Source organism: Primulina huaijiensis, chromosome 7 (assembly GCF_012295235.1).
Source record: "Primulina huaijiensis isolate GDHJ02 chromosome 7, ASM1229523v2, whole genome shotgun sequence".
NCBI lineage: Eukaryota > Viridiplantae > Streptophyta > Magnoliopsida > Lamiales > Gesneriaceae > Primulina > Primulina huaijiensis.
The window spans coordinates 18,443,705-18,469,166 of NC_133312.1; the positions used below are offsets into that span (position 1 = coordinate 18,443,705).

Consider the following 25,462-nt stretch of genomic DNA (forward strand, 5'->3'; position numbering starts at 1 on the left):
ATAAAAATAATTGGTTAGATTTTCCATCATTAAAATATTAAAAAATAAACCTAAACTTAATAGAACGTGTCGAGAACTTGGTATCGAAGAAAAAAGATTCTAATTCGATAAGATTTTTAGTCTTCCTATCGATTAAAATTTTATCTTAATACAATAAGATAAAAATTTGTATGAGACGGTCTCACGGGTCATATTTTTTTATACAGATCTCTTATTTGGGTCATCCATGAAAAAATATTATTTTTTTATGATAAAAGTATTACTTTTAATTGTGAATATCGGTAAGGTTGATCAGTCTCACAGATCAAGATTAGTGAGAACATCTCACAAGAAACCTACTCATACAATAATTTGATATTTTCTTTATCTCAATTTCATTTTTATTCAAGTGTTAACATGATATCTCATACTCACAAGCATTTTTCATTTTTCCCCATTTGTGCTTTTTTCATAATTCAACTATCACTTTTTTGGCTACTCGACAAAACGTTGCAATCTTTTTATTCTTTGTTGTGGTAAAATAAATAAAATAAAAGAAGATTGCATGAACTCGGGCCGGGGGTGGCGTGTGTATATATAGAACCGATGTTGTGCGACTCTCCTCGCTTCTCGCATCAGTCTGAATAATTTCCTCTCATTTCACTCAGATTTCTATCCATTTTCTCTCTTTTTAAAGGATTGTACTATTTCTGTCTGATTTCTTGCTCGTTCAAACCTGCCTCTGTGATCCTCGAAAGGATTTTGGAAAAAAGTGAGTTAATTGAAGGTCCCTCCTTCTTTACACTTGATTTCAGTAGGGAATTTGCTTTTATGATCTGCGCTTGTTTAAATGTTGTGGTATCTGTTTAATTCCGTGTTTACATATGTTAGCTTAACGTCATTGCTTCGGTTCACGTAGATCTGTGTGTGCGTGTGCATGTGATTATGTTTACATGCGGCGCGTTTCATTGAAGTTGAAAAATATATGGTTATGTGCTCTAATTGGATCTGAAGTGATTGATAACACATTGAATGCGTATGGTGCTGTTTTATTGTTTTGATTTGACTGATGACTGATTGGATTGATATATTATTGGTGTCAAGTTACCATTTTGAATGAGCTTTTTAGTTGGTGATGCTGTTCATGCCGAATCTTTGGGTTTAATTCTGTGATTCGGGGCTCGGAGATGACTTTTTTCCATCTTGGATGTCCTAGGGAGTTAAATGCAATTGGTATTTTTTAAGATATAATTGGAACGGAAAATCTATGAGTTCCACTTTTATTAAATGGTAAAGTTGTGATCCTTATGATTAATTTGGTAAAGTTTGCGGATTCTGGTCGATAGTTATCGGTTTTCTGTTTCTGTATCGATTGGTTTGCTCTGCCCATTAGTTGTTAGATTGACCGTTTTTCTCGTTGCAGAATGTCCGCATTCGCGCCAAAGAATATTCTTATTACGGGGGCTGCTGGCTTTATTGCTTCTCATGTCGCAAATAGGCTCATCAGGAACTATCCCGAGTACACGATAGTTGTGCTTGACAAACTCGATTACTGCTCCAATCTCAAAAACCTTCTTCCCTCTAAAGGCTCTCCGAATTTCAAGTATGTTAAGGGGGACATTAGCAGTGCTGACCTTGTTAACTACCTTCTCCTCACTGAGAACATTGATACTATCATGCACTTTGCAGCCCAAACCCATGTTGACAATTCTTTTGGTAACAGCTTTGAGTTCACCAAGAACAACATTTATGGCACCCATGTTCTTTTGGAGGCCTGTAAAGTTACAGGTCAGATTAAAAGGTTTATCCATGTAAGCACGGATGAGGTTTATGGGGAGACTGAAGAGCATGCAGTTGTAGGGAATCATGAGGCCTCACAACTTTTGCCCACAAACCCATACTCTGCCACAAAAGCCGGAGCTGAAATGCTTGTCATGGCTTATGGTAGATCTTATGGGTTGCCTGTCATTACCACCCGAGGAAACAATGTTTATGGTCCAAATCAGTTTCCTGAAAAGTTAATACCCAAGTTCATCCTTTTAGCCATGAGTGGGAAACCTCTTCCAATCCATGGGGATGGTTCTAACGTACGAAGTTATCTGTATTGTGAGGATGTTGCCGAGGCATTTGAAGTTGTTCTTCACAAGGGAGAAGTGGGTCATGTTTACAACATTGGAACTCAGAAGGAGAGGAGAGTCATTGATGTTGCCAAAGATGTATGCAATTTATTTGGCATGGATCCTGACAAGAGCATTCAATTTGTGGAGAATAGGCCGTTCAATGATCAAAGGTACTTTCTAGATGATCAGAAGTTGAAGAATTTGGGCTGGTTTGAAAGGACCACGTGGGAAGAGGGGTTGAAAAAGACCATGGAGTGGTATACCAACAATCCCGATTGGTGGGGCGATGTATCCGGAGCACTGCTTCCTCATCCTAGAATGCTTATGATGCCTGGTGGAGCAGAAAGACATGTTGGAGCTGAGAAGTATGAATCCATGAAGTCCGAACTCTTGGGTACCAACATTGTGGTTCCTGATTCTAAAAGTCTTGCTTCACCTCAAAAATCAGAATTCAAGTTTCTGATCTATGGCAAGACTGGTTGGATAGGTGGTTTGCTTGGAAAATTATGTGAGAAACAGAATATTCCATATGAATATGGAAAGGGGCGTCTCCAGGATCGATCACAGCTTTTGGCTGACATTCTCACTGTGAAGCCGACACATGTTTTTAATGCTGCTGGTGTAACTGGTAGGCCGAATGTTGATTGGTGTGAAACTCACAAGACTGAAACAATTCGTACAAATGTTGCCGGTACGCTGACTTTGGCAGATGTATGCAGAGAGCATGGACTCCTAATGATGAACTTCGCCACTGGGTGTATATTTGAATATGATGCTGCTCATCCCGAAGGTTCAGGCATTGGGTTCAAAGAGGAAGACATGCCAAACTTTACTGGTTCTTTCTATTCAAAGACCAAAGCCATGGTAATTTTCTTCCTTCTTCTATCAAAAGTCTCTTGTAGAAGCAATTTCCTTTTTCCAGTCATAATTAGCAATCAAATTCACTTAATCACGGTCATCAATTTGTTTTCTTAAGGTCGAAGAGCTCTTGAAAGAATATGACAATGTCTGCACACTTAGAGTGAGAATGCCAATCTCCTCAGACCTGAAAAATCAGCGAAATTTCATCACCAAGATTTCTCGATACAATAAGGTAGTCAACATTCCCAACAGCATGACAATCTTGGATGAGCTTCTTCCATTGTCCATTGAAATGGCGAAGCGAAACCTCAGAGGCATATGGAACTTCACTAACCCTGGTGTTGTGAGCCACAACGAAATCTTGGAGATGTACAAGGAATATATGGATCCGAATTTCACATGGACCAACTTCACACTCGAAGAGCAAGCCAGGGTGATCGTTGCTCCACGAAGTAATAATGAGATGGATGCTTCCAAGTTAAAAAATGAGTTTCCAGATTTGCTATCGATCAAGGAGTCGCTGATCAAGAACGTTTTTGAACCAAACAGAAAAACTTCCGTCAAGTAACTGTTTGTTGATCATTAATTTATGCAAGTTAGCTCAGTTTGTTTTGTTTTCAAGACTCTGTTTCCAGTTGTTAGAACTTCAACTTTCTGTACTGATGAAGCTGGGATATTTTATGGTAGACGGGAAGTTTATTTTTAATGTGCTAGTTTACAAAATTCTGCTTTCAGAAAGCAAGCAAATTAGCATACTCTGCTTAAAGAGATTGTTTGCTTCATCTATAAAATATTATTCTTCAACTTTCGTGTAAAATTTACATATGAAAGCTGAAAAATCACTCTTTTAGAGGCTCAAACACTTCCTAAAATTTTTATTTAAATCTATCTTTGAATCTTGTACTCATCTATAAATCAAACTTGCAATTTTAATAATAATTGTGATGAATTCAAATACAATCAATACAAATGTTATTTAAAATTCATTTCTCAAATCTTCTCAAAAAATCAAATCAATCGAGTTAATTCGATGAAATCCAACAAATTTTAAAAAACAGAGGATTCAAAGTAAGAGATGTTATTGTGATAAAATTAAGAGTGTGTTTCATATACACATATCTAGATATGATGAAGTTGAATTTAAATCATTATGATGCATTCACTCATTTTTCAAGTTAATATAGTATTGTGTTTTCGCAGTCCGTTCGCAACTTTTTATATGTTTTTTTTTTGTAATTTTCAGGTCGTTAGTAGTCGAAAAACTATTTTCGAAACCAGTCTATATCGCCCGAATGTTGAAAAATTCCATACACCATCATCTACGGCTACATAACAGTTTGCCATCACATAAAGGCACTACACACCAAGCTACACTTTGAACTTATTTCCATTGAGGTTTTGAACTTCAATACTTGTATTATAGATGTGTCTTTGAATGTAGACCGGGTAAGTTCTTGCTCTGAATTTGTAAGCATTCTAGTTTTGCATCTGTAAAAAAATTAACTTTCTTTGCTTTTAGATGCCTGTATTTGAATGTTTAAGCCTTCGTTGAGCTTGTAAGGGTGGAAAAAAATTATATACTTTTTAATCTTTGGGGTAGGGTTTGTAAAGTGTTGGGAATGTAAACGTTTTTGCACTATTAGTGTTTCAAATTTCCATTGATTTGGTTTTTTAATAAATAATACAATTAATTGATTAGCTAGTTATTAATTATTTTTCGAAATTATATAGTTTGCAACTGAACAGTGAACAGCTTAGCCAATCAAAAATTTCACTGAAAGGTATCATGAGTCCGCGATGAAACAATTTTTCATTATGATTTGCTTCTGTGGCATGTGGAAATTTATGGATTGATTTTAGCGCACACTGACAGCATCATGTAATCGATGCTTGGTACATTCAGCATAACTCATGAGATTAAATCCTTCGTGATTGTATTCTTGATCTGACACGACGATATAGGATACATGGAGCTGCAACTAGCGAGAGATGTAAATGTTGTCTTTTAAGATACAATGGGTTGGCCGACGCGGTGCAAGGCTCTAGGCAAACGAAAACACGAGAAAACTCTAGTATATACCAAGCGATATTCATGTTTGAAGGAGTATGCATTTCCTGCCTAACCACAAGGTTTCTGTGATGTCATTGCTGATTATGACAGAAACAGCATTCCTGTACTACTTCATTTATGGCATTCAGTACGTGCCGGAAGCTGATAAGATCATCGACAATCTATAGGTACAGGCGATTCAGAGAATGACCATTGAAAAATTTAAGGACAAGGGTTTTAGAACTCGTCTATCCCAAGTTCTATATATCTTGATCCTACATCTGTCAATGGCATTCTCTATGTACCGTAATAAACAGTTTGAAGTAGTAACAAGAATAATGGATTAACTCAATGACAGGGCATTATTCACATTTGGACAAGAGGCAGATATATACATTAAATATTAGCAGAGCTTAAGGCAGACATGCACTCGAAGTGTTATGGATCTTGCGTCTGCAGCTCCCAATTAACTTAAATGATGAGCAATTTGCAATGTTCACAGTTTGCTAAACTTTTGTGGAATCGAAATCTATGCATCAATCGTAGTTCAAAGTTCAGGGATTCTAGGTGAAAATGTAAACCTCATCAAACCCCCTCCTGGAAAAATAAGAAAAAAACAAGGAAACAAAGTTACTTGATGGTCAAATTACAACAAATCTGAACCACAGAGGCAAAAAGACTGAGCCGTCGTCCAGAAAAAAAACTAAGAAATTAGTAAATGATAAGGACGAATTGAAACATAGGACATTTATTACCCAGCCTTTCCACAATACGTGGGACTGTAATTATATATAAGGTTGTCGAGTATTTTTCGAGCAGATGGTCGATTCAAGGACTTCCTAGCCTCCCTGAGGAAAAGATTTCAAGGAGACAAAGATAAACAGTCATTATATTGGCAGCTTCTTATAAATCAAGAAGGCAGGATAAAAGTAAATTATATATGCAAGCATGTGCTTATATAAAGACAAATAAGATGAATTACTTGAAATTGGAAATGATTGAACTTTTTCAAAAAGAACGGAAATACTTGACTACTAAATTCCTGATTGAAGCTACACTTAAGAAACCATAAGATTTTAAATATTTAAGTTGGATCAACTCTTTAAAAGGAACGAAGCATGTGATGTTGCACAGCGTGCTTCAAACAGAATTTGATACTAAATTTTTTACATTTAAAAATATGACTATAATCGTATAAAATCCATTACTGTTATAATGCATTAAGAAAAACCAAAAATCATAGTGAATGATAACAGAGACAGAACTTCACTACATCCACTTCAAATTTACATGATACCAAGCATCCAACACAATTAACATGTCAATAATCATGACCAACTTGATAATGAGACAGACCAAAGCTATACTCACTGCAAATTCATACGCTATCAAGCTGAAGTTTTACCGGACAAAAAAGTTTGCAACTTGTTGAGTCACTTGAACAGCATCTTCCGAGTGCGGAATTGTTGCTATGCCCCATTCAAAAGCATTTTTCTGCAGTAGAGAGTCATATATTTGTATTCCAAAACCACTAATTTTCAATGTTTATATATTGATGCGTGCATTTGCAAGTGCCTATCATACAATTTGGAATGAGAGGAGGATCAAGATGGATGTTGAAAACACTCTGGTGTTCATATATTGTTTGTTTTGCCAACAGAACCAATTCTCGAATATAAGCTCTCTTAAGACTCACTAGAGATATCGAGAGAACTGTTTCAGCTCTAGAGATATCGAGAGAACTGTTTCAGCATAGAATCGACACAAAACGTCATTATCCTACAAATTGAAGCTTATCCCATAAGCCTCACTCATCCCATATTAAGATCCTTCATCACAATTTTTGCATGAAAGGAAAGTTTGTCCCCCGAGGTTCTATTAGCTTAACATTCAACCATCCTCCTCCCTCCCAATAATCATCACAACTTAGCTCGGTTCTTCAAAAAGAAGACATGCATTGGTGCTTTTTCAGGTTCCCATGTGTCATTATAGGTTCTCGTTGTCCATCATAAAACAGGAATTAAGTAAGGTATGAAATGCAACTATATAGAACCCTACATAATGACAATGAATGATTTAGGGTAGAGATTATGCACCTTCTGCATAAAATGAAAATTTTAAATTCACAGGAAACGAGTGAGATTATGCACCTTCTGGATAAAGTAAAAATGTTTAATTCACAAGAAATGGGTTATAGTACCTCCGGGTGCCACTGGAAAGCAGTTACAGGGTATCTGCGTGCCTTAACTGTTGAGACACAGACCTGACATACATTAATCTTAGGGTAATTAAAAGTAAAACTAACAGCCTTCTAAATGCCACAACTCTGCAGGAAATAGAATCTAAAATTAAAGAAGCAACAGAGGAAAATTCCTCAATACCTTATTATCCTTATCCGCACTAGTTGTCAAGATCTCGAAAAAATTGCACAACTTTTTATTATTTTGAAACCTTTCTGGTGATATTCCATACTGTAGCATGAGGAATATTAGAATCAGAAAAGAACAAAATAATTTGGTCATCTGCATTTCTATGATATATAAATTGGCCGTTTGAAGTTAATTTGGTAACATTCATGAATCCAAAAATTGGTCACTTATAATTTAAAAAAGTAAGACATTGTTCCATTTGCAGTCTTAAATACTATGCATAAAAAGTACGCAACTGTTAGCTCAGAGTAATACAGGTAGATGACAGCTATCTTATATTTCAGTTGTGTACTACACCTGCTAATCACCAGTACGAATAATTTCAGTCACCCAAATAACAAAACCACCAACATCCGTTAATTCATAAATTATATTCCATGCTGGAACGGTTCATGAGTTTAAATTTGAAGTAAACTACTACTGGGGATTGATTTCCAATGCATTACTGTGTTGTCAGTCGTCTAGAGAAGATGATACATCTGCAAACCTATTACTGATGGATAAATTTAAAGTCACTTGATCATGGGCAGGATAGACCACTTACACAATGATGCTGCATTATAAGGCATTCCGTACTTAGCTTTTTCAGCAACACTGGAGGAAACCTACAAAAACGTAACTAATTTCTTTTAGTCACCAAAACCCTTGATGTGATTGTCATTGGAGTTCAAAGCATAAGAGTGATGTGGAAAATAAATTCACATCTAACAGTGGCATATTTCCCATATTTCAGGCATCAAATGTAAACTACGGAAGATAAATAAAACACTCAAGATATCCAATGGTAAGCACGTATTAAAAACTACGTAAATTCATCCAGCAATCATTCCACTCAACTCAAATATGAAGTTACAAATAAGTGTAATATGGAAAACAAATATACATAAAACAGCGGAATGCGGAAGAAATTGAGGATCTACATAGAAAAGAGCGACATGGAACATGGACTTTGATGCACACGAGAAACAGACTAATCAAATAGGAAGTAGCGGACCTCAATCTACATTGATTTTGTTTCTTCTAACATCATATAAAAAGTTAAGTGGTCGAGAATCAGGTTGTAATATAATATCTGATGTTGACACTTGAGGAGGAACGCAAACGAGCATTTTGATAATAAAACTACTGAGGTTAAAATGGAGTAAATATGATGGACGTTAATAATTTTTACATCTTTAAGATGAGGAAAACAATCAGAATTCAGTGGACTAAATAGTCGGAAATTATTGATCCAAAAAAAAATTTATTCGGAAATTCACATGACCTCTGCTCTGCTGCGATCAAGAAAACAAAGTTCACAACAGTTCAATGAGCAAGTTGTCTCTTATACATTAGAAATATCCTAAGCAAGCCAAAGCATTCCGGACCTTCAAATTCAACAAAAAATTTTGACCGTCAAATATGTGAATTGTTCTCTGGTATCAGGAAGAATTATTAAATGGGACCTTTTCAATCCATTCCAAACAACTTTAACTTTTCACGCGTGATTTTCTATAGTTTAGCGAGACATGTACTTGTATTCAACAATTTCAATTGTTTTAGCCTGTGATGTCATTATTTTTCCTCTGAGCATTAAACACCTAACACAATAGCGTCTCGATATTTTCCGTTGCCAACTATAAGTAAATTAGTTATCTTCTTGCATAAGAACTAATGAAATTCAGGATTCAGATGATAAGGTAACAAAATACTCAATGATTTAAGATGGAAAATTCACAGTTTGAGGATCTAAAGAGTTTGGCAGTTCATCATGCCAAAATTACGTTTGAATAAATCTTAACAGTAACTTCAGGTTTTGCTTTAACATTATGCTTTCATTCCAGGCAACTAAAATATCACTAAATTGGCAAACAACCTTTTACTCAAGTTAAAAGTGGCAATTAATACTTTTTTGGTCGATGTTTATGTTTCTTGGGAACTGAAATATAAAAAGATTGGGTACAAGCAATAATTAGTACCTTTGAAACACAGTTTCATTTATATCTATACTTTTAACAAACTGCAATGTAGAAGCATGACTTGCAGCATTAAATTCTTCAAGGACTCGATTATCCTGTAACCAAATATTGAAACGCCATAGATCAACACACAGGAATCTAACTAAATCAACTAGAAGCTGGATAAACTAGAACTTAAAACTAGAAAATCACATAAAAATTTATGAGATCATCAACAATTCCTAATTAAATCAACTAGAAGCTGGATGAAGCAGAAAATAAACTAGAAAATCACATCATAGTTTATGAGATCATCAACGCCAAAAGAGTTTATAAGAATCAACTTAAAGATAAGATGTGGCAAAAGTGTAGATTGAAGATACAAAGAAAATACTGGAAACTGGAAACATTAAAGCAGAAATTTAAGAACACACATTCACAATATATTGTCTGATTAATATTTTAAAGGCAGAGAGAGAGAGAGAAACCAGTGCCACACTTATGAGAAAAGGTATCTTGTTCCACCTAAAAGAGGTTGTTTATTAAATCAGTGATTTCCCAGCCCAAGTAAACACTGTATTTTTTCGGACAATCAAATGGAATAAATAAGTTCTGCTGGCATCTTCCAATAGTAGTTTTCCCCTTTCTTTCCATCATTTTCCTCCTCTTCCAGTAGGGGTGGGAAATATTTCCAATGATGAGAGGTCACCGTAACGAGATGTAAATTCATGTGCATGGACCTCGACAACTCACCTTGCTGACAATCATTGTTAACAGTTCAAAACCCAAGCAGATGGCATGCAAAGGGAAATGATCTCCAGCATCATTCTTCCTTAGAACTATCTGCAAAAGGAATAAGCAAAAAGTCGTTATCGTGATGATTTTCACAGCATCTCTTTTATGATACTGAACTACACAAGAGAGACCTAGCTAGTTATGGCTATGTCATGCCCTAAAGCTTCAAAAATATCTTTGCCTATCTAAGCATATGCTTCATAGCATGTAATTTTGCGTGCACCCAGAAAATAAGCAAGTGATATCTATAAACTTAATTTTTTGACAGGTATCTGTTACAATTGAAGACCTATGGGAGAAGAAGTTGCTGATTAATGATTAAGTGGAGAGAATGCAGCTGACAGGTGATAAGAGGAGATCATGGTGATGGCTGAAGACATGCTTGAATGATTGCTGGATTATGCTCGAACGTGATTATGACTAAAAGTCAGAATTCTATTTTAATTAGATTAACTAAGGTAGGAACACACCATAGCAAATTGAATATCTCTCCAAAATCATTCTGCTTAATGTACAAAAGAATAAAAGCTATTTATGGAAGAACCAGTCAGAGAGAGAGTAGATAACGTAGCACAATCATATTCCAATAAATACATGGATCTTGACAAGAAACATTTTATATGCTGAAGAATTAAAGAGACGGCCTTCTCATTTACATTTTACTGACACGTAGAAAGGTTGCAGAGAATATCCGGGTGTCAATTTCATAATTGATCCTTGAGATGGTCATTTTATCGTGTACCTTAAAAATAAATTCCGCAACCTCAAAGTAAAGACCATCTTTTGCCCATCCTCCTGTAAAAAGCACTCCATTAACCAAATTGAGTTTCTGCAATTTCAATTACAAAAATAAAAACATATTAAGACATGGAGAATGATAGAATTACTACTATGTGAATGCATCACGAAAGTGAAACTTATAGGTAGCTAACAAATTCATTGTTATGCCATTGATTGACATGGTATTTTGATATGAAGCATAACTTCATCAATATCAAATGAACCATCACCTTTATATAGATTTCATTGGAGCGACTTTGAGTACTAAGGATTTCCTCATATCCGTAGAATCAACTCGTCAACCAACGGTGTGACAATTACATAAAGCTGAGAATCGCCAATATAAGGATGGTGGAAAGAAAAACTGGACATAAATTAAAAAAGAATCTACAACATCCATCAAATGAAGTCTACACGACAAATTACAAAATATCCTCGTCATAAATACTCAACCATACTTTTCAATCTTGATTTTCTAAGCAAAACATGAACATCGTGACCCAAAAAAATCGTTTTTTTAAAAAAAACTTTCGTAATCTCGAAAAAAAGTATACAAAGAATTTGCGCCATAATCAATCCGATAGTACAGCAACCAAATAGTTTAAATGATTAAGACGGATGATAAAATAAGACTATCGACCAATCAAAGAAAAAATAACATCCAGCAAACCTCGGTTCAGAAAGTAAGGACAACGAGAGAGAAGTTAAATTACTTTGTAAAGAATATCCTTTGGTTCGTTATAAATAAGTGGAATGACCCGAGCACCAGCGGATTCAACGAACTTGACGTAAGATGCAGCAATATAAGAGGCATTACTGGCTTCATTGAGGCGACCAGAGGCGCCATCCCCTGGGTGGCTGAGGATTCCAATAACCGGACGGTAATTAAGCTTAATATCAGCAGCCTGGCAAGTCGGAGCCTCATGAAGCTCCTCGGCGTCGCCTGGTAAAACAAGAGACGGATCCGTCGACCGAACAGCTGCCTTAGAGAGACCAATTAGAAGGGTGGTCCAGAGGTAATCTGAAATGTGCGATGAAGCAGACGAGGAGGGAGAAGTAGAAGCAGCTGAAGAAGAGGCAGTAGAGGTGGCGGTGGGGGAGGAAGTGCCTAAGGAGAGCGGTGGAACAAACAGCGGCGTAGGCCGCGGTGGCGGAGGTTGCGGGGGAGGCATCGGAGAGGGCAAAATGGGGTATGTGACACGGGATGGCCACTGTACTGCTTTGCTTTAGTAATTGGTTGTGAGAGTACGGAAAATTACGAGACGACCCCACATCATTGCTGACGTGTAGTAAAATAATATTTTATAACATGACTCATTGCTAACGTGTATCTGAATTAAAAAAATAATATTTTTATTTTTTTAAGACACTAATAATTTATACTAAATACCATGTTAAGAAGTTGTTTAGTATATAATTGATAGTGTAAAAGTGGTATTGTAAAGCTATTTATCGTTTTACTAAGGTTTTGTTTGAATAAATATTTTAAAAATATTTTTAGTATTTTATAAATAAAAAATTTTTATTTTAGGATATTAAATCATTGTTTAAATTAACTCAATGTCATTATTGTGATCCTTTATCTTTTTTGGATGCAAAATCATTATCGTGAAGTTTTCTCGCTCTAGATCACAGAAGGTCAAGTTTTATATGTTGAGACAAGTCAACAAATCATATTTCTTTTGAATTTTGGTTTATAGCCTTTTAAAAATTATCTTTCATTTTTTTAATCGAAATTTTTATTTAAATTAAAAGACCAAAATTTTTTTATAAAACACAAAGAACAAAAATAAAAAAAACTCTAACAACCTAGGACCACCTAGACTGGCCGACTAGCACTTTTTCTAGGCGGTCGACTGTCGCTTAGCGTCTAGGAGGCCGCCTAAGCCTATTTTTAGAACAATGCTTTCGAAAGTTGCTTATTATATTGGGGCACATCTGGTGACCTTTTTTTTTTTTTTTAATGAAACGACTTACATTAATAATGTAAAAAAAGAGTAATTATACAATTATACTGGACATCTCCAGGAGATAACACAACCCAACTAACAGGTTATAATTAAACGAAAACAGTTAAACCGAAACAAAGATTCATCAATAGAACCCAGAAAACAACGCAGTATAAGTATCTTAATCATCTTAATTGTTGCATCAATATATGGCTTCTCCTTTTCAAACATGATTTTGTTTCTTGCATTCCAAACATGGTAAACCGTCGCTGCAAGGATCGAGCATCTAATCTTTGTCAGTGTGGAGCTGCCTCGATACACACCTCCGAATGCTTTGAGGACTGCCGCTTTTGAGGCCATAATTTTTTTCATGCTAAGTCATTGTCTAATTCTATTCCAAATAAGCCTAGAAATCGGGCACAAGAAGAACAAATGGGCCACTTTTTCCTTTACACAACACACATTTCTTTTCCTCTACAAAATCAATTCTGTCTCAAATTAGAAACTTACCATGTGCATACATCCATAATGTGAATCGATGTTTAGGTATTATGTAGGATTTTGCTAAAAGATGTTTTCATGGCCATAATCCACACACCCAATGAAGAATCTGTAAGCTCCAACCATCCTGCCATTACCACCGAACCATTGGTCTAGTGTACTAATAGCAGCATCAACCGAACCCTGTTTATGAACCATCTCATCCCGAATGCAAATTAGACGCTTGATTAGAGGAGATTCTTCCTCGTGCCACTCCCAATACTAAACATTCTCAAACCTACTATAAATTTGATTCACCCATTTAATCCACGAGCTCTATTTCTTCATATGTATATTCCACAATTTTTTTGCTAAGAGTACTTTATTACATGCTTCCAAGTTCTTCAATCCCAATCCCCCATTCTCAATCGGTTGGCACAACATTTTTTAAGCAATCGGTGGGTGTTTAGTTGGCCACACAAACTTTCTGCAATGGGCATAGACCTGCTGAATAATATTAGACGGTACCGGAACGATCGAAAGCCAAAAACAGTTCACACCTTGCACAACTGATCTTATCAACTCAACTTTCTCTGCATAAGATAATGAATGCCAAGAACCAATTTTTAAGGAAATTGCATCGACAATGTGACGTCCGGTTTAGGAATTCATAATTATTCCATTACTAAGTGCCACATTTTCTACAATCTTTCTTTATTGAACTGCTATCTTTATTTTTAAATCTTTGAGGACTTAGTGAGTTTAAATTATTTTTTACTATCATTAAAAGATTATACATAAACATTTACATTCTTATTTCAAATATGTACAATTATTTTACAGCGGAAGTTTAACATTTATTTATAAACAGATCATCCCAAATTTCAAATGCTCTTATTTCAGCTTCAGTTATTTTCCTCCTGTTCCAATTCTGTGGTTCCTGTGTCTAGAAATTACAATAGACGAAAAGAAACAGAGGGTTAAGTCTTTGAGGACTTAGTGAGTTTAAATTAGTATATAGCTTTTAAATAAGTTAAAATAACGCTTCATTATAACTATGCATGAAGTAATATGCATAACAATTTAGATGTTATGAATGTCATGCAACGGAATAATAGATAAATGAAAATTTCATAAATTAACATTGGCGGCTCTAATTGAGCACTTTTTACGAGCCGAGTGAACTATTCTCCGGACCGAAATATTCGGTGCGCGTTGTTCAGATGAACCATATACCCGAGACTTTTGACCCGTTGTTCATTGGACTCATTTTCCTGGCCGCCACGTTGTCCAGTGGACCCAATTTTCGGACCGAAATCTGTTGTCCATGACTCCATTTATTAACGATATATCAATCCATTTATAAATTTGCAAGAAAAATATATCAGTAATCGAAATGAACTGTGGATGATATTTGAACATTAAATAAATGCTATTGCAATTTCTAGGCCAAATGCCAAAGGCTTTAATAGAAGAATGAATAGTAATTTCATCACCTGATAACTTACAGTTCAGGCTTGATTAGTAATCCGAGTTGCTGGAGCAAGTCCTAAAAATATATTATGAATGATATTTATATGTTAGAGTTTTAAGTAAATAGCTGATCATTTCCAGATTATTTTTGTTCAGAATTTAACCTGATTGATTTTACTTAAGTTTGCAAAATTTATATTAATTAGAAGATATCTCTAAACATTACGAAAGTTGGCCAAAAAGTCGGAAACATCACCAGGAAGGTTCGGCCACCGGAAAAACGCCGATACGGCGGCGCGTGAGGTAAACGCACCGACGGTTCCGGCGCGTGACTGGCCTTCCGACGGCACGCGCGGCCGGGTTTTTTCCAGCTTATGTAACTTTGTAAGATCTTTAATTCTTATGTTGAAAGTATTTTCAAATTCCTATCCGATCAATACCAGATTTAAATATCGTCTTATGGAGAACTAAGGTACTCCGGCATTCCGAAAATGTTAGTTACGGCAATATTTTGGGACAACGGACGGTATGTACCTTATCTATGCAACAAGAAGTACAACTTTTGTGTTCAAGTCAACCTCTAGTTTGGTGTGTAGCTATAAGGAAGATGAGCGTAGATTACCTTGCTTGAAAAGGGATTCCGTTGCCGTTTCTCGGAATATCTTTGTTTGATTTTCTTGTTTTTGATCGATCCTTTTACATCACCTCCAGTGCTATATTGCTTTAAGATATGAGGTGAATAGTTGGTGATTTATTGGAATTTTTCGGAAAGGTTTATAAATTTTTCTTTTATTTTTCTTCCTCTTTTCCCCTTCCTTTCTTCTTCCCTTTCCGTTTCTTTCTTCTCTCTCGGTTGGTTTGAGAATTGAAGAAGAGAATTCAGATATATATATAGCCGAACACATAGTTATCCATTTTTATTGTTTTAATTTATTAAACGAAAAAGTTAATATTTATCCAAACTTAATATTATTATATTTTTGTATCTAATTATTATATTTAAACATATGTATTGAACCTAATTATTAATTATCTTACATTGAAATTAATAATTATTGTACTTAATTTCTTAACATATATGTTGAGCTTAATTATAATATTTTATTATATTTTGGGTATTTGGTTTTGGAATGGAAACCTCGTAGTACTTGATGAATTTTTTTAAGTGTATTGTGATGTATTTTAATGTATTTCTAGATACTTTGGACAAACAAAATTTGTACCGAAAAATAATGTGGTAAAAATTCTAAAAATGAAAATTTAGTTATACTAATAAACTTTAAAATATATTTATGTACCTTTGTGTTTAGAGTGTCACAATATCCCCTCCTTTTAAAAATCTAGTCCACAAATTTAAGAGTTATTGGAATAAATGCGGATATTACATCTCATATCTTTCTATGTTTCCCACGTTGCTTCTTCAATGTTGTGGTTTTTCCATAAGACTTTTATCAACTGAATTGGTCGACCACGAAGTTCCTTTATTCTTTGGTCCAATATCTTCACAGGTTGTTCTTCATATGTTATATTTTCTTCCAGATCTATCTGTTGGTGGTCAATTAATTGGGATGAGTCTACTTTGCATTTCCTTAATTGTGATACGTGGAATACGTTATGTAGACCAGAGATATTTTCGGGTAGAGATAGATGATAAGCCACAGTGCCTATTCGTTCTATCACTTCAAAGGGTCCAACAAATTGAGGATGCAACTTTCCCTTCTTTCCAGTACGCTTGATTCCTTTTCTTGGTGATATTTTTAGTAATACGTAGTCTCCGACTTCAAATTTCAAATCTTTCCGCCTCTTATCTGCTTAACTCTTTTGTCGACTTTGAGCTGTTTGTATTTGTTGCCTGATAAGTTGTATTTTGTCGATAGCTTCTTGTATAATGTCAGGCCTGATTGTTCATTCTTGTCCATTCTTTGTGCCTCTCCATTCATCCATATCCCAGTTAAGAGGAGATCGATATTTTCGTCTATATAATGCTTCATATGGTGCCATTTTTATTGAGGATTGATAACTATTGCTGCATGAAAATTCAACTAGAGGCAAATGTTTTCCCCAGTTTGCCCCAAAATCCAGCACACATGCGCGAAGCATGTCTTCCCATATTTGAATGGTTCGTTCAGACTGACCATCAGTTTGCGGATGTGCTGTTGTGCTAAAATTTAATTTGGTACCAAGGCATTCCTGAGGTTTTTTCCATAACCTTGATGTAAACTTCGGATCTCTATCAGATACTATGATAGTGGGGATACCATGTAACTGTATAATTTCCTTCAAATAGAGTTCAGCCAGTTTTTCCACCCCATATTTGTGACTTATGGGTATGAAATGTACTGACTTGGTTAAGCGATCAACGATAACCCATATGCTATTAAAACCTCCTGGGAGCTGGGGTAATCCAGTCTCAAAGTCCATAGTTATTTGATCACATTTCCATTCTGGTATAGGAAGTGGTTGCAAAAGACCTGCTGGTCTTTGATGTTCAGCCTTTATCATTTGGCAAGATAGACATTGTGAAATGAAATCTGCGATATCTCGTTTCATTCCTTTCCACCAGAAGTGTTTTTTAATCTCTTGGTACTTCTTAGATCCTCCTGGATGTATGTTGATCCGAGACTGATGTGAATTTTCCATTATTTCCTTTTTCATTGAGCTAGGCACACAAATACGGTCATGGTAGAAAAGTATTCCTTGTGAATTGGTGACGAAATTTATATCAGTACGGAGTTTTGAAACTTCTTGGTCCAATTCTTGATTTTGCTTAATTTTGGTATGAAATTCAGGTTCGATTCTCAATCCGGCCAAGTGCCTACGTGAATGGATGTGTACCCATTCTCTTACTTCTTTCCTTTCCAAACAAGCCATGCTAATCTTTCTACTTAAAGCATCAGCCACTACATTAGTTTTACCTGATTGATAAAGAATGGAACAATCGTATTCTTCCAAAAATTCAATCCATCTTCTTTTCCTCATGTTCAGGTCTTTTTGAGTAAATAAATACTTCAAGCTTTTGTGGTCTGTATAAATATCAAAAGTGGAACCGTACAAGTAGTGTCTCTATTTTGCTAATGCAAACACTATTGCTCCTAATTCCAGATCATGAGTGGGATAATTTAACTCGTGATTCTTTAATTTTATAGATGCATATGCAATAACTTTATCGTTTTGCATAATACACATCCAAAGCCTTCTTTTGAGGCATCTGTGTAAACCACAAATCTTTATGTCCCTTCTAGTAAAGCTAATACAAGTGCACTAGTAATCATTTCTTTTAATTTGCAAAAACTTTTCTCACACTCATCATTCCACAAGAAAGGGTTGTCTTTGCGAGTTAGCTGTGTTAGGGGAACATCAATTTTCGCAAAATCTTTAATGAATCTTCGGTAGTATCCTGCTAGGCCGAGAAAACTTATAATTTCTATGATGTTGATTGGTTGTTTCCAGCGAGATATGACTTCTATTTTTGCAGGATCTACTTCCAGTCCTTTCTTAGAGATAAAGTGGCGAAGAAATGAAATTTCTAGCCAAAATTCACACTTACTGAATTTGGCATACAATTGATGTTCTTTCAAAGTTTTGAGAATCAATCGTAGATGTTGAGCATGTTCCCCATGACTTCTTGAAAATATCAAAATGTCATCTATGAATATGACAACAAATTTGTCTAAGAATGGTTGAAATATTCGATGCATCATATCCATGAAAGATGCAGGAGTGTTGGTTAATTCGAATGGCATTACCACAAACTCATAGTATCCATAACGGGTATTAAAATCCGTTTTGGAGATGTCATCCTCCTTAATTCTCAATTGGTAATATCCTTGTCACAAATCAAGTTTTGAATATACTTGAGACCCTTGTAAGACATCAAACAATTCTTCGATATGCGATAGAGGATATTTGTTCTTGATGGTAACATTGTTAAGTTCTCGATAATCAATGCACATCCTTAGAGTTCCATCTTTCTTTTTGACAAATAATACATGAGCACCCCATGGAGATGTACTAGGACGGACGTATTTCTTGTCCATGAGCTCTTGTAATTGAAGTTTTAATTCTTTTAACTCTGAAGGTGCCATGGAGTTTCAGATCTGGGTTGTGCTCCAGGTATTAGATCAACGGAAAATTCTACGCCTCTCTGAGGAGGTAAAATATTAATATTTTCAGGAAAGACCTCTGGAAATTCTTGTACAACTGAGATTTCTGAGATCTTGAGTTGATCCTTTGGCTTATTTATCAAATAAGATAGAAATCTTTGTCTGTTGTCTTTTAGTATAGCCCTAGCTTCTGCTATTGATATTATTCCCATGGTATGGTTAGCTTTGGAAATGATTGGATGAGAAGTTTGAAGATAAACTTCTTTTGTGTATCAATTGAGCTGGGCTTGGTGTCTAAATAACAAGTCCATTCCAAGAATAATATCATAGTTCTTGATAGGTAATTCAATGAAATCTGCTAGATATTCTTTTTCTTGGAAGTTTAAGGGACAGTTTTTGTAAATGATGTCAGTAATCATTGTTGTCCCTAAAGGTGAGCAAAGGTAGCTGCTCAAATAAAAGTGGTAATTTATGTACAAAAACTTTTGATATAAAAGAATGAGTAGCTCCTGGATCAAATAACGTTTTTGCAGAACTAGATAATATGGTAATAGTACCTTCTACGACTGCAGTGGGGTCAACTTCCTCCTCTTTGTTTCCTAAGAGTGCATAGGCTCGAGCGTGTATTTTTGGCTTTGTTGTGGGTTGAGTCTTCTGCGTTCTTTTTGAACAATCTTGAATACGGTGTTGCTCACTTCCGCAAATAAGATATTTCCCACATTTTCTCCAGCACTTTTCTTCTTCATGATTTGGTAATCCACGATATCCAAACTTTTTATTGTTGTTTCTTGGAACTTTTCCTTTGACAGCTTCTCCTTGCCTGACTGGTTTTTTTCTTTTTTCAAATTTTCTTTTCCGATTGTTATCTTCAAAAAGGTTGGGCTTCCTGATTTTCTTTTCTTCTTCCTCTTTTTAAGAAGTGCCTTGATGTCTTCTTCTACTCGTAGAGCTTGATTGACATCAGAGACATAACTGGCAACTTCTGTGGACAATGTTGCCCAACGAATATCTAGATTTAATCCTTGAACAAATTTTTTTCTTTTTCTTACCTCATCTCCCTGATATGCTAGATTATCAGCCCTCATCCGTTCTTCAATAAATCCATGAAATTTTTCAATTGTTCCAAAGGTTTCAAAATGCTCTCGATACATATTCACTAGGCATTTCAAATCTGAGTTTTCTTTGCTTAATTTTGTTATTTCTTCCTCCATTTGTTTGATAATTATAGTTTGTTTATTTCTTGATGTCCCACTAGACTCCTTCATCCTGAAAGGAAAACATTTCAATTATGAGGAAAACATAAAGATTAACGTATGACATTATAATAAACCTCAGGCTCCTGTCTCTAGGCACTAAGAAACATGGGCTCTGATACCACCTCTATGACGCCCGGTTTAGGAATTCATAATTATTCCCTTACTAAGTGCCACATTTTCTACAATCTTTCTTTATTGAACTGCTATCTTTATTTTTACCATTATTATTATTAAAAAGATATTGTAGATAAAAATTTAAATATTTTCTACTATCATTAAAAGATTATATACAAACATTTACATTCTTATTTCAAATATGTACAATTATTTTACAGCGGAAGTTTAACATTTATTTATAAACAGATCATCTCAACTATCAAATGTTCTTATTTCAGCTTCAGTTATTTTCCTCCTGTTCCAATTCTGGGGTTCCCGTGTCTGGAAATTCCAAAAGACGAAAAGAAATAGAGGGTTAAGTCTTTGAAAACTTAGTGAGTTTAAATTAGTATATATCTTTTAAATAAGTTAAAATAACGCTTCATTATAACTATGCATGAAGTAATAGGCATAACAATTTAGATGTTATGAATGCCATGCAACAGAATAATAGATAAATGAAAATTTCATAAATTAGCATTGGTGGCTCTAATTGATCACTTTTTACGAGCCGAGTGAACTATTCTCCGGACCGAAATATTCAGTGCGCGTTGTTCAGATGAACCATATACCCGGACTTTTGACCCGTTGTTCATTGGACTCATTTTCCGGGCCGAAGCCACGTTGTCCAGTGGACCCAATTTCCGGACCGAAATCCGTTGTCCATGACTCCATTCAATAATGATATACCAATCCATTCATAAATATTCAAGAAAAATATATTAGGAAATGAAATGAACCGTGGATGATATCTGAACATTAAATAAATACTATTGAAATTTCCAGGCCAAATGCCAAAGGCTTTAATAGAAGAATGAATAGTAATTCCTCACCTGATAACTTACAGTTTAGGCTCGATTAGTAATCTGAGTTGCTGGAGCAAGTCCTAAAAATATATTATGAATGATATTTATATGTTAGAGTTTTAAGTAAATAGCTGATCATTTCAAGATTATTTTTGTTTAGAATTTAACCCCGTTGATTTTACTTAAGTTTGCAAAATTCATATTAATTAGAAGGTATCTCTAAACATTATGAAAGTTGGCCAAAAAGTCGGAAACATCACCAGGAAGGTTCGGCCACAGGAAAAACCCCGATACGACGGCACGTGAGGTACACGAGCCGACGGTTCCGGCACGTGACTGGCCTTCCGACGGCCACGCGCGGCCGAGTTTTTTCCAGCTTATGTAGCTTTGTAAGATCTTTAATTCTTATGTTGAAAGTATTTTCAAATTTCTATCCGATAAATTCTAGATTTAAATATCGTCTTATGGAGAACTAAGGTACTCCTGCATTCCGAAAATGTTAGTTCCTGCAATATTTTGGGACAACGGACGGTATGTACCTTATCTATGCAACAAGAGATACAACTTTTGTGTTCAAGTCAACCTCTAGTTTGGTGTTTATCTATAAGAAAGATGAGCGTAGATTACCTTGCTTGAAATAGGATTCCGTTACCGTTTCTCGGAATATCTTTGTTTGATTTTATTGTTTTTGATCGATCCTTTTACATCACCTCCAGTGCTATATTGCTTTAAGATATGAGGTGAATAGTTGGTGATTTATTGGAATTTTTTGGAAATGTTTATAGATTTTTCTTCTATTTTTTTCCTCGTTTCCCCTTCCTTTCTTCTTCCCTTTCCGTTTCTTTCTTCTCTCCCGGTTGGTTTGAGAATTGAAGAAGAGAATTCAGATATATATATATGGCCGAACACATAGTTATCCATTTTTATTGTTTTAAATTTATTAAATGAAAAAGTTAATATTTATCCAAACTTAATATTAGTATATTCTTGTATCTAATTATTATATTTAAACATATGTATTGAACCTAAATATAAATTATCTTACATTGAAACTAATAATTATTGTACTTAATTACTTAACATATATGTTGAGCTTATATAATATTTAATTTTATTTTGGGTATTTGGTTTTGGAATAAGAACCTCATAGTACTTGATGACTTTTTTTAAGTGTATTGTGATGTATTTTAATGTATTTCTAGATACTTTGGACAAATAAAATTTGTACCGAAACATAATGTGGTAAAAATTCTAAAAATGAAAATTTAGTTATACTAATAAACTTTAAAATATATTTATGTACCTTTGTGTTTAGAGTGTCACAGACAAGAAGACTGTAATCTGATGTTCTCAGCCGTTTGAAAGCTAGGGGGATCACAAGATTGCGTAAAGGGAGTTCACCTTGACATAACCCAATAGCATCAAGTATCTCTCGTCTGAATTCATAATCTATATTAGCCATAAAAATAGCCAGTTCAATACAAAAGGGCATGCATATTACTCGAGAGATGGTTTACATACTAAAAACAATTATTTCGAATGTTTTATTCATAATATATTTAAACGGTCGTGACACGAGGACTTTACACGGGGGGACACCCATCCTAGTGCTACCTCGCGCAAGCACGCTTAACTTCGGGGTTTTGATGGGGATAAAGCAGTGCCGCTCGAGAGATATAAGAATAAATAGTCCACTCAATATCAGGTGCGATCATACTAGAACTAATGCACCGAATCCCATCAGAACTTCGAAGTTAAGCGTGCATGGCGACCCCCTAGGAAGTCCTCGGGTTGCACTCCTTTTCGTATTTTTCTATTCTTGATTCCTTGTTTACACACGATTTTAGGCTCCAAACATCTCACTCTCGATCGGGACCAGATAAGACATGTGAAATTAACGTAGCTCGGGATGTTTCGGATTTAGACAAAATTTTAGGCTAATTTGATTGTAGACGGGCCAACGAATGAGACTCATGACTCCGAACTCCGAACTTAAGCGTGCTTGGGCGAGAGCAGTACTAGGATGGGTGACCCCCTGGGAAGTCCTCGTGTTGCACCTCTTTTTCGTTTTTTTTCTATTTTTGCTTCTTCTTCCACAAATGACTCTCGTCCCCAACCCGCCCGATCTCCATTGGGACCGGATAAGACATGTGAAATTGACGTAGCTCGGGCCGTTTTGGATTTGGACAAAATCGTAGGCTGATTTGATTGTAGACGGGCCAACGGACGAGACTCATGAATCCGCCATGAGTTGGCGAGATTTTAGCCGAATTCCTCCTCGAAAACCCTCTAATTTGCGATTTTTCGCTTTCGGTAAGCTTCTGTTTCCCCGAGGAATCGGCATACGAAGGTCGCAATTCGATTCTGGTTCCATTTTCTCGTATCTCTGGCATAGTAATGGCTTTAGCTTCGCTAATTTCTTATTCTTCTACCAATTTTTTTTTATAATATATTTTCTCGAAACATTTAGCGATTTTTGTCGTTGTGAGCCGGTTCTATAAGAAAGGGCGTGCAGATTATTCCGGAGAAGGTTTACTTATTAAAAACAATTATTTTTACTATTTTAGTCATAATTCACGTAAACCGTCGCGACACGAGGACTTCTCAGGGAGGTCATCCATCCTAGTAGTGCCCTCGCGTAGGCACGCTTAACTACAGGGTTCTGATGGGGCGAGAGCAGTGCCACGTGTTGTCTCTCTCCTCCTGGTCCACACGTACTCGAGAGATATAAGAATAAACAGCCCACTCAATGTCGAGAGCGATCATACCAGCACTAATGCATCGGATACCATCAGAACTCCGAAGTTAACCGTGCTTGGGCGAGGGAAGTACTAGGATGGGTTACCCCCTGGAAAAACCTCAAGTTGCACCCCCATGGAAAATCCGCGTGTTTTTCTATTTTTGATTCTTTTTTTACAGATGATTTTCGGCTCCAATCATCTCGATCTCGATCGTCACCAGATAAGACATGTGAAATTGACGTAGCTCGGGCTGTTTTGGATTTGGACAAAATCGTAGGCTAATTTGATTGTAGACGGGCCAACGGACGAGACTCATGACTCCGCCATGAGCCGGCGAGATTTAAGCCGAATTCCTTCTCTAAGACCCTCTAATTTGCGATTTTCCGCTTTCGGTAAGCTTCTGCTTCCCAGAGAAATCGGCCTACGAAGGTCGCAATTCGATTCTGATTCTATTTTCTCGTATCTCTTGTATAGTAATGGCTTTAGCTTTGCTAATTTCTTATTCTTCTAATAATTTTTTTTATATTATATTTTCTAAGATCATTTTGCGATGTTTGTCGTTGTGAGCTGGTTCTATATGAAAGGGCGTGCAGATTACTTCGTAGACAATTATTTCTATAGTTTTAGTCATAATTCACGTAAACGGTCGCGACACGGAGACTTCACATAGAGTTCACCAATCCTAGTGCTGCCTTCGCACAGGCACGCTTAACTTCGGGGTTCTGATGGGGCTAGAGCTGTGCCGCGTGTTGTCTCTCTCCTCCTGGTCCACATGTACTCGAGGGAATAAACAGCCCATTCAATGTCAGGTGCGATCATAACAGCACTAATGCACCGGATCCCATCAGAACTCCGAAGTTGAGCTTGCTTCGACGAGAGCAGTACTAGGATTGGTGAACCCCTGAGAAGTCCTCGTGTTGGACTCGTTTTCGTTTATTTTTTCCATTTTTGATTCTTTTTTTACAGATGATTTTCGGCTCCAATCATCTCGATCGGGACCGGATAAGACATGTGAAATTGACGTAGCTCGGGCCGTTTCGGATTTGGACAAAATCGTAGGCTAATTTGATTGTAGACAGGCCAACGGACGAAACTCATGACTCCGTCATGAGCCGGCGAGATTTTTGCCGAATTCCTTCTCTAAGACCCTCTAATTTTCTATTTTCCGCTTTCGGTAAGCTTCTGTTTCCCCGAGAAATCGGCCTACGAAGGTCGCAATTCAATTATGATTCCATTTTCTCCTATCTCTGGCATAGTAATGGCTTTAGATTCGTTAATTTCTTATTCTTCTACTAATTTTTTTTATATTATATTTTCTCGAAACATTCAACGATTTTTGTCGTTGTGAGCCGGTTCTATACGAAAGGGCGTGCAGATTACTCCGGCTACAATTATTTATACAGTTTTAGTCATAATTCAAAAAAACGGTCGCGACACGAGGACTTCCCAAGGAGGTCACCAATCCTTGTGTTGTCCTGGCAAAGGCACGCTTAATTTCGGGGTTCTGATGGGGCGAGAGCAATTCCGCATGTTGTCTTTCTCCTCCT

The 25,462-nt window shown here is 36.0% G+C and overlaps 2 protein-coding genes and 2 pseudogenes across 2 annotated transcripts; 3 read left to right on the forward strand and 1 right to left on the reverse strand.

Moving 5' to 3' along the window:
• Positions 1 to 548: 548 nt before the first annotated feature.
• Positions 549 to 3,746, forward strand: LOC140980413 (trifunctional UDP-glucose 4,6-dehydratase/UDP-4-keto-6-deoxy-D-glucose 3,5-epimerase/UDP-4-keto-L-rhamnose-reductase RHM1-like). Its single transcript, XM_073446214.1, has 3 exons — positions 549 to 751; positions 1,403 to 2,963; positions 3,076 to 3,746. The coding sequence occupies exons 2-3, from the start codon at positions 1,404 to 1,406 to the stop codon at positions 3,526 to 3,528; spliced, it is 2,013 nt and encodes a 670-aa protein (XP_073302315.1). The 5' UTR covers positions 549 to 751; position 1,403; the 3' UTR covers positions 3,529 to 3,746.
• Positions 3,747 to 5,327: 1,581 nt separating this feature from the next.
• LOC140981229 (gamma-glutamyl hydrolase 2-like) lies at positions 5,328 to 12,158 on the reverse strand. The gene is made up of 10 exons (XM_073447558.1): positions 11,665 to 12,158; positions 10,914 to 11,000; positions 10,130 to 10,219; positions 9,398 to 9,492; positions 7,984 to 8,044; positions 7,392 to 7,481; positions 7,211 to 7,273; positions 6,416 to 6,504; positions 5,766 to 5,858; positions 5,328 to 5,607 (listed from the first exon to the last, which is right to left on the reverse strand). The coding sequence occupies exons 1-10, from the start codon at positions 12,121 to 12,123 to the stop codon at positions 5,574 to 5,576; spliced, it is 1,161 nt and encodes a 386-aa protein (XP_073303659.1). The 5' UTR covers positions 12,124 to 12,158; the 3' UTR covers positions 5,328 to 5,573.
• Positions 12,159 to 23,928: 11,770 nt separating this feature from the next.
• LOC140981943 (5S ribosomal RNA) lies at positions 23,929 to 24,047 on the forward strand (annotated as a pseudogene).
• Positions 24,048 to 24,722: 675 nt separating this feature from the next.
• On the forward strand, positions 24,723 to 24,841 carry LOC140981945 (5S ribosomal RNA; annotated as a pseudogene).
• Positions 24,842 to 25,462: the final 621 nt, after the last annotated feature.